The sequence below is a fragment of the Actinia tenebrosa genome, unplaced genomic scaffold, assembly GCF_029948245.1.
Source record: "Actinia tenebrosa isolate PJP-AT-01 unplaced genomic scaffold, QUT_ActTen_1.0 PGA_scaffold15__27_contigs__length_11533743, whole genome shotgun sequence".
Lineage (NCBI taxonomy): Eukaryota > Metazoa > Cnidaria > Anthozoa > Actiniaria > Actiniidae > Actinia > Actinia tenebrosa.
The window spans coordinates 1,424,525-1,443,388 of NW_028292575.1; the positions used below are offsets into that span (position 1 = coordinate 1,424,525).

Genomic DNA, 18,864 nt, shown 5'->3' on the forward strand with positions numbered 1-18,864 from the left:
TTATTAAAAAGAATAAGAAGTAAAAACCAAATAAAAAGAAAAACGAATAAAGGAATAAAATATATAATAACATATTGGTACTACAAACAAATGATTGCGGATATTGAACTGAGGGGAAGAATAAAGATTTCATAAGTAATAAAAGGAAGCAAGACGAAACATTCGTTAAAGATATGTTTAAGAAGAGAACGAAAGAAGATTTTGAGGGATAGTTCTTTTCTTTTTTTTCTTTTTTTTCTTTCTTTTCTTTTCGTAGAAAAATTACGACTACTGGGGAGAAATGTTTTTTGAAATAAGCGAGACTGCGGCATAAATAGCTTTGATAGCAACTCCCAGTGGATATATAAAGGTTTGTAAACATTCATTAAGCTTTTAAAGCTTAAAGAAGAAATTCGTACTGAATTTGTAAAAATATCACTGTCTTTAACGGCACAGAATCATAGCTTGGGTAGCCTGTGGGTTTGGTTGTCATATGAAGAGAGAATTGAGAGCCGTTCAACCATACAATCAAAAAATAAATATTCTTTGTAGATTTGGTATTAGGAGATTTTCTGTGCGACTACACCAACCAAGGCCATTCAGACAAATTTTCCGCATAACGATTAGCCAATTACGATTGAGTATTTAAACAATAGAATCGACTGTACAAATTTCCCCATTTTCCTCCTTTAATTAAAGTTATATTCCTTCATTTTCCTCTTTAAAGTCATATATTTTACTTTATACGCGTGTGTGTATGATCAGAAGTAAACAAGTAAAACTTGAATAGGCCAATTCACGGATCTCGTTACTCAACCTCAGCCTCGTCAGCGTGTAATTATTCTTTAGAATTTGACTACAGTCATCAGTAATGAAAGGAATTTACACATCAAGTCTTAAGAGTTACATTTTACAATGAGAATATTTTATACATTTGACATTTGCAGGAAACTATTATATATATATATATATAACATATAGTATATATATATTATAACTACAGTACAACAATAAACTATATGAAGTGCTCAAATGAAGTCAATATTTAGCGCTTTTCATACACGCCTCAAGTGCTATGCATAAATGTAATTTCTAGCTGCGCAGTCTACAGTAACTATAAAAAGCACTAGTAAGCGGTTTTATTATTTTATTCCCAAGGGAGTGAAAAGACAAAAACATGGCGGCCAGTTCTGGTGCTGTTAACAATAGATGCTAATGAAAAATATTTTGTTAAATGGCTCCAATATGGCCGCGATGACGTAACGTGCAATCGAAGAATTCCTTGCATTTGGGATGACGAATGAATCGAGAGACAATTCGCTGCTAATCACTTACCCTATAAACCACAGTTATTGACATTGGTGTTAGACTATTAGCTATGCCTTATTATTACACATTTAAGCTCGATATCCGTGAAATAAAGCCGTGAATAAAAACCATATCAGTGAAGTGATACGATATCACTTCACGGTAAACTGTAACTGTAACTTGACTACGATAATAGTCAAGAGTGACGAGATAAATCTCTATTTAGTGTTTATTTCTTTCAAATTCAAGATGAATTTTGTGCTTCTTACATTTTTAATTAAGCTTTAATATCTTGAATGATATTGAATTGGAAACGTATCATTCTTTAACATTTTGAAACGGTGTAAGTCGGTTAAGGATATTTAAGACAATAAAACATTTTGCGTGTGTTATATAAACATCGTTTTTCCGTATCATATCGCTCACTCGCTCGAGGACTCACTCGTTCGCGATATGATACGGAAAAACTCGTGAATAAAAACGATATCAAGTTCTTAACATGTGATAATCTCTATACATTCATTACAGGCCGCTTACATGTCATTATTTTTTTAGAGACTTGCATTTAACCTAATACTTAAGAAATCTAACAAACAAGAAAAACAGAAAAAACATGAGACATATACAATATAAGGAAGGGAACAGCTGGTCGGACTTAATGGTCTCAACGAGGCCATTCCCAAGTAAAAATTATACGAATCACAGTGGTTACAAAGTCATTTTATACTGAAAAACAGTGACTGAGTTAATATTTATACGGAATGCACCTGCAAGCACAGCCAAACTCTAAAGTAATTGTGCTAGACAGATACCCATATGTGTAGAATGGTACGACCACTATTGCTTTCTTCGGTTTACATTTGCCAATTGGGAGGCCAAAATGCGAACAATGTTTTTGTCCGCATGTAACTGAATTAAACTGATAGGCTACAGATGCAGATTCGTCGGCTGGTATTGTGATTTCTTCAATCAGCTCTCGGCACAACCCCCTATTCTTTCCTTTTCTTTGGTAGTAGATCTTGACGACTTTCCTAGTCTTTTGCAAAGCTTTTTTTAAAGACCCATGTGTCAGGATCACTTTCACTCCAAGGGTCTTCAAAACGCCAATGCGTTCCTCTAGGATGGACTTTAATAGTCTGGGGCGAAAAGTTCTCCACTTGTGTGGGCGTCTTGCTTGTTTTGTAAGATTATTGGGAGTATCGTTCTGGCCAATCGTATTCCCGTCATAAGTTGTTCTGAAATGATCCTGAATATCAGTGAGGCCAAGTTCTTCCTCCTGTTTTGGCTCGCTGTTTGTAAACGCCGAGTTTAGGAATCCAAAAGCCAATACCCACAATACGAGCTGTTAACAATGAAATAAATATAAGATAAGATTGCCTTTACTATCAGTGACCAACTTAGAATATTTCATAATACAGGATATGGCTAGTTTAATGTGATTAATATTGCAGCTACATTCAAAAAACTACATGGTAGTGAGTTTAAGTTCTGTTATAAAATGATTTGAGAATGATTATACATTATTATTATTATTTATTTAAACATATAAATTCTTTAAGTTTGCTCCAAGAGCTCTCATTCGAGCTCATCTAGGGAGTTCACTTACATTATATTCATATCATAAATAACTATTGTTCTGCACTGCCGACTATTGAAGTATTGATTAACCTTTAATACATGTCACTGAAAACGCTTTTATGTTTAATTTTCGCGTAAACGCGAGGCTAGTCCGAAGCTAGTTATTCAAATTGGTAATTATATTTCGATTCGCTGTACATATTGTGGTACGGTTTCATCTTAATGAAACAACCCGGCACAAAAAAATTTCTAATGACAAGTTCAGTATTAAATAAAATGAAAGTTTTTAGACACTTTGGTACTTCACTTACCTTCATACTGAAACATGTACTTTAAGTACACTGTAGAAACCTTTAATCATCAAAAGTGTAGGCAAAGTCTTTATACTACTGTAAGCACGTTTCAGTCTTTTATACCTTCATTGACGGCTTAACTGAGAAGAAACTATTTTAAATGATAACTTAAATCTATTATGAAGGCCCGCGATATTAATCCAGATCATATAATAGTGCGACAATTTTGTCACATCAAAATCTGCTGCCAATTTACAATTTGCTCAGCAACTATATAAAAAGTGGCTATATAGGTTTGTACTGTAAATAAGCTTGCAAAAATAATCCAACTTCCTATATGCTCTTTTATGTCTCCTGCAAGGATTTAAAATAATTATTTTCTATAAACGAAACAGGAAATAGAAAGTGATCTATTTCCGTGAATCAATCCAATATTTTCATTTGATAGAATTGTATAGCTTCACACTGACGCCTCAGGGTTCAGCTAATACTTCCTTTTAATGTGGAGTACATAAGGATACTAGAAAATTTGTATTCCTGACAAAGACAGGCTGCAAAGGATAAACTCGATTAAAAGTCGTGCATTTTGCCACTGAAAGTACTAATTAATTAAAAAAGTGAAATTAACGTTCGAGCATAATTGGGGTTCTTACCCGTGAATAGCGCAGCGCACTGATTCTAAAAATAGCTTAAAGATTCGGACAAACATTGCATTCTGTTTAACCGCTACGAGGATTATAAGAACCGATTTTATTATTTTTACTTAAAGTTACAATAATAACTCATGTAAGCTAAGATCATCTGCGATCGGCTGTGAAAATTATCTGCTGAAAGTCGGACTTGTAACTTTGTTTGTCCGAATTTCTCCTTTGTCTTTATGACGTCACGGTTGCGCTGCGCTATTGAAATGGATTAAATTTTTAAATTAGGCATAAGCGGTCCATCGTCAGGGAATGAATAAACGCGTTTACAAACGTCAGTTCCAAACTATCATATGATTTACCGAATTTATTAAAAAGAGTTTTTCGTCGTTTGGAAATACGTTATCATTTTATGTCGAACATGCGAACAAATAACAATAACTTGTTATTCCTAGGATTACAACTACGATAAATATTTACAAAATATGATGATTTTTTAAAAGAATAATGGTACTGACTCTATCAAACAATAACATAAAAGCTAAAATCAGTTTGGGCCCCCGGGGGGGGGGGGGGGGGGACTCCGCCAGAATTTGGGTCGGGGTGTTCCGCTGGGATTCTGAAAGGGGTACCCTGTTTATGACAAAAGATATAATTAATTGCACTGAGTTCCTGTTTCATTTATCGTGTCATCTCACGTATCATTTTTTACGACCATGGTAACCAGTTTCAGTCAATACGAAAGTAGAAATCCTGAATATGACAAGAAACTCAGGAAGAATTTGGACCTTGAGTGAAATTGCATACCCTGTTTATGACAAGAAGCTCGTAAAACCATACCCTGTTCAGCGGATCATCCCCGTATAGTTCATATATGGGAGTACTTCCCCCCCCCCCCCCCCCGGGGTTAGGGCTAAGCAACAGGTATTGATTTTAAAAGAGTAAATGGAGCTTTTACAATGTTCTAGGACAAATTCAGGGAAAGAAGAAACACACACACACACATGCATGATATGATTCCCAACTGAGTGACGTATAAAGAAGTTTTAGATCTAGTAAAACGGCTGTATTCTTATTACGAAATTACTTCAAACTTCACTGCACTGTTTATCTAGCTGCAATACGAGACACGAACAAGGATAAAACGAATCGTCCGTCAACAACAACAAGTATCTTTATTACCAATTTACATATATACATACACCAACTTGCAAGAACATTGACATACGAAAATAGAACATTAGGGATTTAGTGGGATAGGAATTATATTAAAAAACAAAAGAAGATCACTGAACTGAACTTTTTCTTTTGTCTTTTAATGTATTCCTTTCTTACTAAATTACTAATGTTCTATTTTCGTATGTCAACGTTCTTGCAAGTAGGTGTATATGAATATATCAAATTAAGCTTTACAATAGTATTATTTAACCAAGATTCAGGTAATAGCTGCTCAGTAAAGGAGGATGTTTACCTAGCATGCTTTGCGCGCCTCCACCAACTATATTATCACACTGAAAAGTCACGTGATCTACTCATTTTCGCTTTGATGTCAATGCAGAAACATCGACTATGGAGATTATAGAGGGAAATCGTGAGCCCTTTTCCTCTTCGGATCTTCTCTTTCTCTACTGTATTGTCAAAAAGGATCAATTAGACTGAATTTGCTGGTATTACGTGTTTTAAATTTGTGACAGTTATCAGCCATCTTCCCAGGCATTTTCATTGAAGAAAGAAGACTTGCATCGTTTTGAACAAAGACAGTCTCGATTTTCCGGAAGAAAATCGCTACTGAATGAATTTTTATCTAGCAGCTGTCGTTCGAGGTAATATACAAAAGCCATATATTAAGTTTGTTGTTGTTTATCTACCCTTGAGAAAAATATACAATCTACTTTCTTCGATTGAGTATTTTCTTTGAATGTCTTGCCTTTGTATTAATTTGAACTTTTAAGCTTTTTGTAAATTTGAGTTCTTAAAGAAAATTACACTATCTGCACTGTGAAATGATAGGTTTGGCTTTCTTGAGTTGAATAAAATTAGTTTCTAGTGGTTTGACTATTTATTCGTTTATAGTTTGTTAGATTAAGGAAATTCTTGAATTGTTTGTCGGGCTTGTGACACGTGCTGTGATGAAAAGTAAGCTTAACTCTTTTTCCTCTTTAACTACTTTCAATTGATAAAATAAAAAATAAAACATTTTACATTGTCGTTGTTATTATATGAAGTGTACGTTTGAATTTTAAAATCAAGATTATCAGATTTGTCTGAAGATACTCAAAAATACAGTTTTTGGTAATCTAGCAGGTCACGTCAAATCAAGGACGTAAGACGAAGCGAAACACAAGGCGAATTTTAGTGGAAATTGTAATGGCCGTATCTCACTCAAACGTGGAGACTTAAGGAGACTTAAGGGATATAGCATAGTATGAAGGCTATACTTTGTGTAGGTGTTTCCTTTTTAAAATTTTCTTCGTTTAATTTCGACTTATTCCCACATAATTCAAAGCTTACAAACACTTCGCTTGTCAAAACAATTTTTATCTTTTTCTATCCATTCATTGATACGGCATATTTTGATTTTTCCTGTGGCAAAAATTACAAAAATACCGAACAAGGTCCCAGTTAAATGTCCAGACTTTCTATTGTTTGTCAGTATGGATGCAGAAAATATTTAATAAGCAAACGGCTGCTGTTTTTGTTTGGCGAAATAATCGAGGAAAATCGTCGTCGAGAGGAAATTTTTCAAACAAACGCTGAAGACAGATGCATAATGAGTACGGCGCGCAAAGCATGCTAGTGAAACATCCTCCTTTCTGCTCAGTATAGCAAGCTAATCGAGCTGAACAGCCGCTAAACTGTTTTTAACACATTGATAAGGTCGTCTTAACTTTAGCCAAACTCAGTTTCTGAGTTGGACTATAGATAAGTTTAAGGATTTTGTTATTGTAATTAATTAACATTGCAATTGAAATGGAAATAGAAAAGTAGGAAAAATATATATATGAATAAAGTTATGACTATACTGGATCTTAGATTGATTGTAATATAGGATACTCTTAATAGCCAGCAATAATAGGTCATTGTTGATAGCTATCAAGTAGTATGCTTTTGATTTTACGTTTGAATGAATGAAATGGTAGGAGCTTTAGGGTTCCGTCAAAGTAGTTAGTTTCTTCAGTTCCGCCTGGACTCCTATTTGACCTCTCGTACCTCAGGTTTCAATCACTAATTGACTTTTAAAATACCGTAACATATAACCCAATATATAACCAATATATGACGTAAGAATATGTATTTTTAGATTTAAAATCGACGGAAATTATACGGATGTTACTTTTATATTTTGTAAAAAGACTACTATTTTGTACATTTTGTATGACATACACAGATACATTTCTTGCGGGATGTGTTTCAGTAAGAAGACAACTTTTATGGCTATATGCATCAGTAAACAGGCATCACTGTCCAAGGAGGCGAAAAAAGGAAAGATGCTGAAGATTTAACAAAATAAACCATTGACAATGCAAATTAATATACGTCTTGCTGCGCTCCATGCCGCTCAAGTATTTGAGTTTTCGCCTGCAGGTTAGATCATCACACAATCAACCCATTACTTTCTTTGAATATTTAGTGGCTGGTTGTATTATATTTTTCATTTTAAAAAATAAAACAACATAATAAGATGAAATATCTTCAAAACCCTTTCGGCTTTTATTCGCATTTATTAACATATGATGGTAATCTACTGAAACAAAGCATACAAAATTCATATGAACATATTAACTAGCTCCACATACAAAAAAAAATGGAGTTCTCTTTAAACTTGTGGCATGATTACTATTATTTATAGGCAGTTTTGGTTAGTGCCATCAAAGTTTAGTTACATGGTGCTGATCTCGGTTGCAGAATGATCACAGAAAAAGGTGGCTATGTTTGCATTTACAAGAACAACCGATGGGAATGGTTTTCGAGATAAAACCACAGCCAGTTTTAACAGGAACGACGACGTGTATCTTCCTAAGAGCACATTTTCCCCACAGCGTCAAATACTTCCTTCCATAGATGTGGATTCGAATTCTGTACGAAGACTCGGCACACTCAATCCCTTGTGTCCGGTAGGCTAGGTCTGTATTTTGGTAGTCGGCTAACGTGTAAGTCACCCGAGCTAATCGTTCCTGGCACATCCGAATGGAAGGACGAGGACGAAAGGAAGGACGAGGACGAAAGGAAGGACGAGGACGAAAGGAAGGACGAGGACGAAAGGAAGGACGAGGACGAAAGGAAGGACGAGGACGAAAAGAAGGACGAGGACGAAAGAAAGGACGAGGACGACGTTTTGGGCGAGGGAGTTTGACTTTCTTTAATTTTCTTATTTTATTTCGTAAGCCTTTCGGTACTGGTACGAGTCGAACCCCTAAACTCTTAAAAGCTCTCGCTCTCGCTTTCAGGATATCATTAACTTGGCTTTTTCCCATAGCTGCACATGCCATTCCACGCTGATTTATCTCGAGCTCAGGGACAGTTTTTGCCTCAGAGTTCCACTTTTTGTCATCGTCTTCTTGACTATAGGCATCCAATGTCTTTTCAGGAGTCGAAGCTTCAGTGTCAGAAAAAGCGACTTCAACGAGTAGTAAAGCCAATATTGCAAAAAAAAGCTGTTGACAAATTGAAAGGGGAAAAAACGATTATCTGAAAATGTTTCGATTCCAATTAACTAGTCTTCGTAACAGACTCTCTCTCATTCCCCGTTACAGATGATATTTTCTTTTTATCGGTATGATTTCAAGGCTTATTTCTTTCTGTTCTGCAGAACAGTTAGTACTGGAAGATTAATTAGCGTTAATGAAACAACACTCCAATACTCAGATAAAGTGTTGCATGCAATGTTATACTGGTTTAACATCAAACGCATTCAAATTTAATAGTCTCACAGGCACCGACATCTACACTATTCAATGACTTATTTCTTTCTGTACTGCAGAACAGTTAGGTACTGGAAGATTAATTAGCGTTAATGAAACAACACTTATACTTCAATACTCAGATATAGTGTTGCATGCAATGTTATACTGGTTTAACATCAAACGCATTCAAAGTTTAATAGTCTCACGGGCACCGTCATCTACACTATTCAATGACGGAAAGCCGTTTTGCCTGGGACTAATAAATATATGACTAACCTTCATTTCCGGTCAGTGTCGTTCAGCAATAGGCTCAACTTTGGGTGCTGGCACGAGTGGGACAACAAAACAAGACAACTACGTCTGAAACCAGAATCTCTTTTATACCCTTGTACGTTATTCTCTAATAGAGATGAGATCATTTGTTGAAAGAATGTATACTCTTGTAATGTACTGTTTTCTATTAGCTCAACTGAAAAATGTGCATATAAGGTCCCTTAATTATATTGCTCAGGTTCTTGAGTGCCTGCCGTACCGGACAGTCCACTCAAAATATCATGCTATTCAAAAACTTGAGTGAAAACCATTAAAATCTTATTGACTGTTAAAAATAATTTCGAGTAAAAACTGTGTGCATTGTTCAAATTCGATCTCGGCTGCCCTTTTAATTGGGTTGCAAAACCTGTTAGGCATTGCGCCGTCCACCCAGGAGTGGTAAAAGCATTAGGAACAATCCCAATGGTCCTTTATTTGAAACAAACTGTTATATTCCCGTTGAAGCTTGAAATCATTTTAAGTCTTTCTTTACAGCGTTCGCTTAGATCGCTCATTCACTGTGATGATCAACACATCTATCATTGTTATATTAAAGTTAAAGCAAATTGTTAGTGGAAAACAATTAAAATTTGGGGCAACTTGCCTTGAGTGAAACGCCAACTTTAATTATAAAAATACCTTCCCAAATCTGCTATCCAAATAGCTACAAAATTTTCCTTATTGACAAGTTATCATGCACTGGTGCGATGATCATCATTGTTATCTATGGTCATCCGTCGTCATCGTTCACAAATATCACCACCAATTTCGTCATCAATATCGGTAGAAGATCATAAAGGCTCTAGAAAGCACGATAATGGATTAAAAAAAAAGAAGAAAAACAGGTGTAGACACAACCCGTTGGTCGACAATATGTTTTTATACGCTTCGAAGAAAACAAGTCCTATATAACTAGAAACATGTTGAGTCTTGTAACGTGAACAGTGCTAGAAGCACGGTAATAAATAAAAGTTTTAGGTTCCTGTTTATGCTGTTATGCCTATTTTTATATATGAAGGAAATAGAGGATTGGGGCTATGCCTTGAAATAAATGTAATATTGTATGCAATAATTTGTAATAAATAAAAGTTTTAGGTTCCTGTTTATGCTGTTATGCCTATTTTTATATATGAAGGAAAGAGGATTGGGGCTATGCCTTGAAATAAATGTAATATTGTATGTGTATTTATTCAGACGAGATAATAATATAACGACCTCAGTGGCTGTAAACAGGAAGAACCACTTACTAAAATCACCTGGGAATATTATGACATGGATAGTGGGAGTAACTAACATATATTTTTTTCTGCTGAAATTTCTTTAACATATTGCTTGAAATCCTTTAAAAAAATTTGTATGCTTTTTAAATTTTCAATCAGACTTTTTATTTGGCTATTAGAATATGCGCTTTCCGGTTTGACGTGATATATTTCAAAACATTTGAATCATTCAACATTAATTCACCTTTTCGGCGCTAGCCGTCACGGGATATAGATTGATTTAGATTGTGTTACGGTCACCGAAGTTCGGACATTGTTCTAGGATTTCCGTACAAATGTACTGACTCTAAATGAAATATCTAATTGGTTAATGTTTAGTTAGTTCTCTAAATATAAGTAAATGATCATTTTTCTAGCTTGATTGAAGCTTTTCTTACCGCTGTTAAGATAGCTATCTAAAGAAATCTTCCTAAATTTTCTCTTTAAAGTCAGTGAATTATTATTTGGAAATCCGAAAACGATGTCCGAACTTTTTGGTGACCGTAACACATTCTAAGCTAGCGCCGAAAAGGTGAATTTTATCTTATTGCTATGTAATGAAGTATTTAACATTAAAACAAGTTTAACGAGTGTCTTTGTGTCCAGCGTTTTAGCTATAAGGCTTACACTTACATGCCACTCCGACCTCTAATGTCTTGCCGCAAAGTGTACCATCATCATCGAACAAATGCAGGAACACTTGACTTTTAGTAAGAATACATTTCCCTATAGGGTTATCAGGGGCACAGTACTGAGAAAAACAAATTTTGTTTACACAAGTAACTCCCCTGACAACGTACAATAGACTGACTTTTGGATGGATCAGTTGAAAATTCATGACGACTTCTTTCTCTTCACACAATTCACTGTAGTTGTTTGACGACCTTCTTTTCCTTTGGGTAGCTTTTAATGTTCCATTGTTCATTTTTAACTCGCGCAGGAATCTCTTAGACACTTTGGCTATTCGAATGGCTGGATTTTGTCTAACACCAAGCTGTTTTAGAACCCCAAGGATTTTACTTGCAGTGATAGGCTTGCAGATGGTGAAGGTACCGTTGGTGCAAGTTGAGTCTTCCTTGCTATCCATTTCTTCCATTTCTACACCAAATTCCGGTTGATTCAATGGCATGGCTCTTTCCAGTGCTTCGTCTTCATTGATATATGCATAGTCATCATTTTTGATTGATAGTGAGTCAACCAAAAGAGTGAAAGACGTTATTGCATACAACCAAATCGAGAGCTGCGAGCAAAAAATCAATACAAAGACAAGCTGTAATTTTTCAACAAGTTTCATGACACTCTTCCAGTATTTATTCTTGTTCATGAACTTTATAGTTATATATCTTATTTCTCTGAATATGACTTATTTATTCTTCCTAAAAATTTTATATACGTTTGCTATTTAACCAGCAGTTCAGTCATGCTCTATTTATCGTTATTCATGAATAGTTTATAGTATACTTTCTATTTCCCTGTAAAAATCTTAACCCCTTTTTAAGCCACACTTTTAGCGACTATCCGTCTGCACTACGCTCACAAAAACTGTTCAGGGTCGCATCAAAAATGCGGCAACATTATTGAGAAATTTTGTCTAGACCAAGATTTTACTTTTGTGATCTTATTAACACTATATCTAGAAAGAGCGCATTTTCAAAAATGCAATATGACAATCAAAAAATAATTAACAAAGTTGTGTTGAACTGAAAATCATCTAATTTCGCACTTGTAAAGCAGAGCTGATGAGCATTTTTCTGCAAAGTCACAAAATTTCGCCATGAGCCGGCGGCGGGGCAAGCAAATATCGAACTGTTACAAACTTTAACAAAACATAAATCTTATTGAACTTTATGTTACCAGAATTATAAGCATAGTACGAACGTTTTAAATCCACTAGCTATAATATTATTTACATACCTTTACGTTCAGATTCATGTTGAGTTTTGAGTTGAAGATATCAGATCGCAGAGTTCTTACTAACCCTGATGTGGATCGGTTCAATATAATCTTAGCCTTGGAATCCGCGCCTTTCTTGTAAATAGTCATCTAATGCGGATTCTAGAAAAACTATTTTTAAATCCATTGCATACACGTGGGAAAACAATTTAAATCGACATGATCGAGAGGCTTAAAGTCAGTCGAGCAGGAGAATAATAATAATAATAATAATAATAATAATAATAATAATAATAATAATAGTAATAATAATGATAATAATAATAACATCTTTGGCTAGAAAATAAAGAAAACAAAATTCCATTATGAAAGCCATAAAAAAATAAGAAAAAGCTATTAATGCAGTAAGAAAAAAAAATCACTAGACATCAATTATAAAATCTTAATCTAAAACTATATATATATATATATATTTATGTGTATGAATGTATGTATGTATATGAATGTATGATTTTATGAATTTACTAGGTAAATAATTAGTTTTGCGGCATAGATTAGCAATCCGTAGTATCCATGCCGGGGGAGGATCTAGGGGAGGGGTACAGGTGTAGCTGATATCTACCTCAATATTGATGTTTGAATTTGTTCCTAAAACGAAAATATTCTGGATAGTGCAACCCCACACTCCCCCCCCCCCCCCCTCCTCCTCCCCACACACACACACACTACACACCAAGAAAAAATCCTGGATCCGCCTCTACATGTGATGACAAAGGTTAGAGACACGTGTAGTCTATTAATAGCTTAGGTTACAGCTTAGGTTGCTTTGGAGAAAACGTTTGGCATGGCATGAAATGTTAAACCAGATCCATTTTCTCTGAAAGAGTAAGCATGAGTATAAAAGTAAGAGACCTATAGTCCTAAAATGAATGTCACTGGGAAAGACCTTTGCATTGCAGAGATAGCGAACATGGTGCATTGTGGTCTAGCTTCAGAACAAAGATAGGCTTTTGTTCTTCACAATGGTGGTTTGTAATAAAAAAAATAAATTAAAAATAAAATTAAAAAAATAAAAATAAAAATAAAAATAATAATAATAATTGAACCAGAATCTGATGCACCTTGTCTATCGAGCTCAGAACTGAAAGGTTCATATATGTAACCAGGGTGACTATGGCAATATTAAATAATGAGTTGCTTGATCAAGCTCATGCCAGTCATGCCGACGCATGACGAGCCTTCTATTGATAATCAAAGAGGAAAAAAAGACTAAGGAGATGTCGAAAAGATAAGTTATTTGAATGACATAAAGAAAGCAGTGAGTTACATTAAAAATTTGAACCAAATTCATGCGTTTCAAAAAAAAAACACATGTTTTTTATAAGTTCATTTACGCGACTACAAATCCAGGTGCAAAGTATCCAGATAAAAGCAGCAGTGCTTCTGATTAAATCTGTATTTCTGTATAGACATTGTGAAGATATTATCTATCTACCCTAACGATTCTTCTCTTCTCATAAAGCTTTGATTACCGGTCTCTAAATTATGTTTGGGAAAGTATTCTCGCGTTAATAACTATTAAAATCTTTGACGTCAAACCGAAGTTCTGTGTGTGGGGTCCTAATCAAAGGATTTTGATAAATAGCAACCAAAGTTTTTATTTAGGCATGTTTCGGCTATACTACAGCCATCATCAGTGATAAAGAATAACAATAATACCAAAATAAATCGAATATTTCTAACTGGATTGAAACAACTTTTATTGATTTACTTTTTGAAATTTTCACGGTTTCTTTTTTGGTGTGTGGTCGGAATTTGAAGTAAGCTGCTGTTAATCCCGGAGGGCAAAACTAGCAAAGAAGAAAATAGATCGGAGCAAAAGGAAACTGAAAACCCCGAAAAGAAGCTGAGGAAAGAATCGGCTGGAGCGGGGAAAAAGAAGGTCATGCGAAATGAAAAGAAGAAAACAGGTGAAGAGAAAAAGAAAGAAAGGAGAAGAAAAGTCAAAGCAAGAAATGAAACCAAATGAGGGGGGGGGGGGGGGGGAGTTAAGGAAATCAGTGAAATTAATGAGACGCCATGACACAAAAAGGAAAGAAAAATAAAGAGAAAGAAAAGAAATTGCCAACTAAAAAAAAAAAAACACACATTATATGACAATCTGACAACCATATATATGCTTTATACGCTTATTGAAATTGGTTACAGGGTGCTCATACACCCCCTTTTCAAAGTTTCCAAAGTGCCCTCCAAACAGTTACAGTGCTGAAAAGGTGCATTTTAATGATTAATTTTGTAGCTACACTCACTCTAAATCCTATGAGGTTGGTTTATACTTGGCGCTTATGTATTGCACACTACATTATCGACTTATGATATCCTATAGTCTTGATGTCTAAGAATGCAGAAAAAGGATTACCAATTAATACCGGAATGTTTTCATTCATGAAGATTAGTTTTAGTCTTTGTCATGAAATAGTTATCAATCAGGATAGTTTTACTATCAACCGCGCGTTCACATTTCGGCTTTGTGATGATATCCCTCTCTAATCAAACAAGAATTACAGTCAATTAAGATAGAAAAATGCGGAACATTTTTTGGCGTTTACCAGTGACAGTAAAGTTTTTAAATGACGCGATATTAAATCCGGCCATTCAAAGGCAAAGGCGAATACAGGGGGGAGCGGTTTAGATAGAGTGGCTACTAGCTACCTCCACCCCCCTCTCTTCCTCCTCGCATTGGAGTTGAAAAATAATAAGAAAAACGCTATGGCATGACATCCACCCCTCCTCCCCCTAAAATTATTCTGGATCTGCGACTGGAATTTATTACTCTTCATGTTTAAGCAGTTGTCAAAGCATTGTCAATATGGTTGACACTTTTTTTTCAGTTATTGTTCGATAGTAAAAATTGTTCCACCATTCCACCTTTCGGTTTCCTTTTTAATTGAAGTTTCATTGAGCACTTTGTTTGCTTAAGCATTTTCTATAGGATAAATATAATATTTTAATGCTTAAACTGAATAGAATTAAAAGTTGTCTAAGGACTACTACAGAGCCGGAGAGAATGGGGGGTGGGGTGAGGACTGTAAGAAGTAAGCCCGTAAGGGGTAAGGAGTTAGGGTTAGAGGGGAGAGGGGTTACGATTTTAAGTTTCAGTACGATGTCTCCGACATACTTTACTTATTTGGAATATATATATGCCTATAATATTACTAATTTCGAATAAATCTTGACTTTACCGACGGTATGCATCTCGTTTTTGTTAGTACCTGGCTTTCATTCTTTTTTCGTTCATTTGTTCTTTTTTTTTTCAACGTGGGACTCAAAGCAATAATTCTTGTTACGATTTTTGTTCTATGTTGATAGCTGAATTCCTGTTCACCCAGGGGTGATAAACACTTAACATGTTTTGCTTTCTCCTTAGCTCTCACTCTTGTTGATATAAGATAGTTTGTTTAGACATATTTTGGCTGATTGTTACTCTGCTAGTCGAGATATTGTATAGGAGAGGAGGGGTAAGTATACAGTGTGACGCAACTGGGTGGCCCCCGGAGCACTAAGTGACTCTTACCATGGCATCGAGAAATTTCCTTTTTGGTCGTTTTGATGTTTATCAGAGAAAAATAACAAAACGAACAAGTGATTTATATTAGGACATGACTTTACTACTTGGATATTTGAACCCAATTAGTGCCGGGATCCAGTGAAGTGGGATAGCCGAGAAGAGATACCAAATCGAGTCTCCTGTCGCGATATGACTTATCAATAATAAATTCCTGATAATAATAAATTCCTGAGTCTGAAAATTATGTATATTTCTGTAGAAGCGAGCAAATATTTTCTTTGATATTGAAGCTGAAAAATCAAAGTTTTTAAAAGCTTTTTAAAAGGTTTCCTACATAAAAGAATTTAAAAGCTTTAAAAGTTTAGCTTAAGTTATTTTTCTTGGATATTGTTTTATGTAAATGGAAGTAAATAAGATGACTAAACAATTTGGCACAGAAGTAACCACAGAAAGTTCGTTTCAATTTCCAAAACAAAATTCGTTTCAATTTTCAACGCTTCGTGTTATCGAACTATCAAACTCATCATTGATTTTAAACCGAATGCGTCTAGACAACACTTATCATAAGAAGATATAACTAGCTAAAAACTAGTGTGAGCTGCGTCGGTGTTTCTAATGAAACAGTAATGATGAAAAGGTAAATTATACACCGTGAAAAGATGAAAAAACTTACTGACGTTTCGGACGTTAGTCCATCGTCGGAGTAAAAGAGAAAGAAGTGGTAGAAAGGAGTGTATATATGATAGAATAAGACAAAAGAAACCAATGAGAGCAAGGTAGGCAAGGAAACAAAAACAAACAATCAAAAGACAAAAGAAAAGGTTAAGTTGAAAGTAAAGCGTTCATTAATCCCGTTGGGACTAAGAGTGCCCAATAGGTGAATAAGCCGCATTTCTTCGGTCTTGCGACAATCATTGTTGCCGTTAAGCAAAGAAAGACCGAAAACAATGAAGTCAGAAAGAGAATGGTTAGCCAGATTAAAATGGCGGGAAACTGGTTTGGTGGGATCGTTATTGCGAATATCATAAAGATGATTGCAAATGCGATCACCAAGACGGCGGCCAGTCTCGCCCACATACAAAAGATTACAGCGGGTACATTTAATGATTGATTTTTCTCACAAATGTCAAGAAATGCGTTCCTTTTTTCTTAATCGTGGTTACCCTATTACCATCATCGACCGTGCTATGCTTAAAGCTTCTTCCATAGATCGTAACACTGCTCTCACCCCTAAATCACGCAATTCTAACCTTAACCGCATTCCATTCACTATCACTTACCATCCTATTAACAACTCTATCAAACCTGTCATTAATCGTAACTTCAATTTACTCAACTCTGATCCCACCACGTCCAACATTTTCAAAGAACGCCCTCTTTTTTCGTTCAAAAGGGACCGTAATTTACGCTCTTTCTTAGTTAAAGGTGTACTTCCTTCTAATAAAGAACCCGGTACTTTTCGCTGTTCTCGCAAACGTTGCTACACTTGCCCCTTTGTTGCTTCACATACTTCTATTAAAGGTCCCAAATCCACCTTTAATATTACAGATCATTTTGATTGTACTTCTTCTAACGTCATCTACTGCATTCAATGTTCACGCTGTAACATGCTCTATGTTGGAGAAACTGGCCGCCGATTAGGTGATCGTTTTAGAGACCACCTTTACGACATTCGCAAGAAAGATTTATCTAAACCAGTTGCTCGGCACTTTAACTCTGCTTGTAAAATTCATTAATAATTCATGAGGTAATTACCCAGTGAAAGACCTGGATTCAGGTCACGTGGATGGTTTGTAATTCTCGATACAGGACGTGTGAAACTTAAAGCACGGGGAGGGTTGAATAGTCAGCAGGGAAAGGCTGGGGTTGATGAATTGTAAATAGTATGCTTATTAATATGATTAACTTTTATAAAAAGATCTCTAACCCGCCTAATTAGTATTCTTAACTTTTATAAAGATCTCTAACCCGCCTAATAAGTTTATTAAAACCATGAAATAAATATTTTTCCACATAAATATAAAATGCAATTTAAGGCAATTCATTTAAAACACCCAATAAATTTACTTGCCTCTTGTCAGCTTTATTGAGAACGTTCAATGCATTCTCTCCTCTCGTCTCACTTAAATGTCGGTTAATCGCACAAATTAAGAAATAAAGCGTTTTAGGTGGATAACGCTCTCCATTTTTCTTGGCCACTTCGCCAACGAATTTACACAACCAAAAGTTTAAGGTATTTGGCAACGTGCTCTAGATTAACGGTCAGATCTTGAACGTCATCACCTTTGAGACCGGCTACTCCAACGTGTTCTAACATTGCTAATTTATTTGGCCGTTGTTCCTGCCATTCCTCGAAAACTTTTATGCCCCATTTAGTGTTGTATTGAGTAGCTTTTGGAGTAGCTTCCGACACTAAACTGGACTCTTCTTCTTTACTCTTTGCAGAGCGAAACCGATCAGCCATGTTTCTACTACAACCTCTCTATGAAAACGAACTGCTAAATTCAGTGTTCAATATTTCGAAACTCCTTTGGGAGAACTCATTCCGGCAACTAAGCCATGAAAGAATTTTGTTATTATCAATGAATAATATGCTATTCAATTTCGTCATACAATCAACTAAGTCCTCATTTGTTAATAACATTTCAAAACTCATGAATTATCAATTCATTTCACAATTAATAGATAAAATATGAGCGGGAGACCTTTATGGGCTTTAAAACGGCGAGCCCATGCCCATAAAGGTCTCCCGCTCATATTTTATCTATTACTAATCACTCTGAGCTTAATGCTATTGTTTTTGGTCTGTGTTTAACCCACTGCAGCAACAATCATCGTAAAACAAAAGAAATGCGCTTAATTCATTCATTTGGCACCGTTAATCCCCACGGGATGAACGAACCTTCGCTTATAATTAAGTTATTTCCCACATCTAAGGCTCGTAATTTACTTATTACGCATGTTCTTATTTCCCACCTATTATTTCTCATCTTTATGATATTCGCAATAACGATCCCACCAAACCAGTTTCCCGCCATTTTAATCTGGCTAACCATTCTCTTTCTGACTTCATTGTTTTCGGTCTTTCTTTGCTTAACGGCAACAATGATTGTCGCAAGACCAAAGAAA

The 18,864-nt window shown here is 35.3% G+C and overlaps 3 protein-coding genes across 3 annotated transcripts; all 3 read right to left on the reverse strand.

Moving 5' to 3' along the window:
• Window positions 1-650: 650 nt before the first annotated feature.
• Window positions 651-3,335, reverse strand: LOC116298949 (uncharacterized). The gene is made up of 2 exons (XM_031707535.2): window positions 3,177-3,335; window positions 651-2,629 (listed from the first exon to the last, which is right to left on the reverse strand). The coding sequence occupies exons 1-2, from the start codon at window positions 3,180-3,182 to the stop codon at window positions 2,033-2,035; spliced, it is 603 nt and encodes a 200-aa protein (XP_031563395.2). The 5' UTR covers window positions 3,183-3,335; the 3' UTR covers window positions 651-2,032.
• Window positions 3,336-7,491: 4,156 nt separating this feature from the next.
• On the reverse strand, window positions 7,492-11,046 carry LOC116298939 (uncharacterized). Its single transcript, XM_031707523.2, has 3 exons — window positions 10,908-11,046; window positions 8,980-9,817; window positions 7,492-8,454 (listed from the first exon to the last, which is right to left on the reverse strand). The coding sequence occupies exons 2-3, from the start codon at window positions 8,983-8,985 to the stop codon at window positions 7,711-7,713; spliced, it is 750 nt and encodes a 249-aa protein (XP_031563383.2). The 5' UTR covers window positions 8,986-9,817; window positions 10,908-11,046; the 3' UTR covers window positions 7,492-7,710.
• On the reverse strand, window positions 10,185-12,837 carry LOC148910804 (uncharacterized). Its single transcript, XM_031707522.2, has 2 exons — window positions 12,189-12,837; window positions 10,185-11,514 (listed from the first exon to the last, which is right to left on the reverse strand). Exons 1-2 carry the CDS (start codon window positions 12,315-12,317, stop codon window positions 10,885-10,887), a joined length of 759 nt encoding a protein of 252 aa, XP_031563382.2. The 5' UTR covers window positions 12,318-12,837; the 3' UTR covers window positions 10,185-10,884.
• Window positions 12,838-18,864: the final 6,027 nt, after the last annotated feature.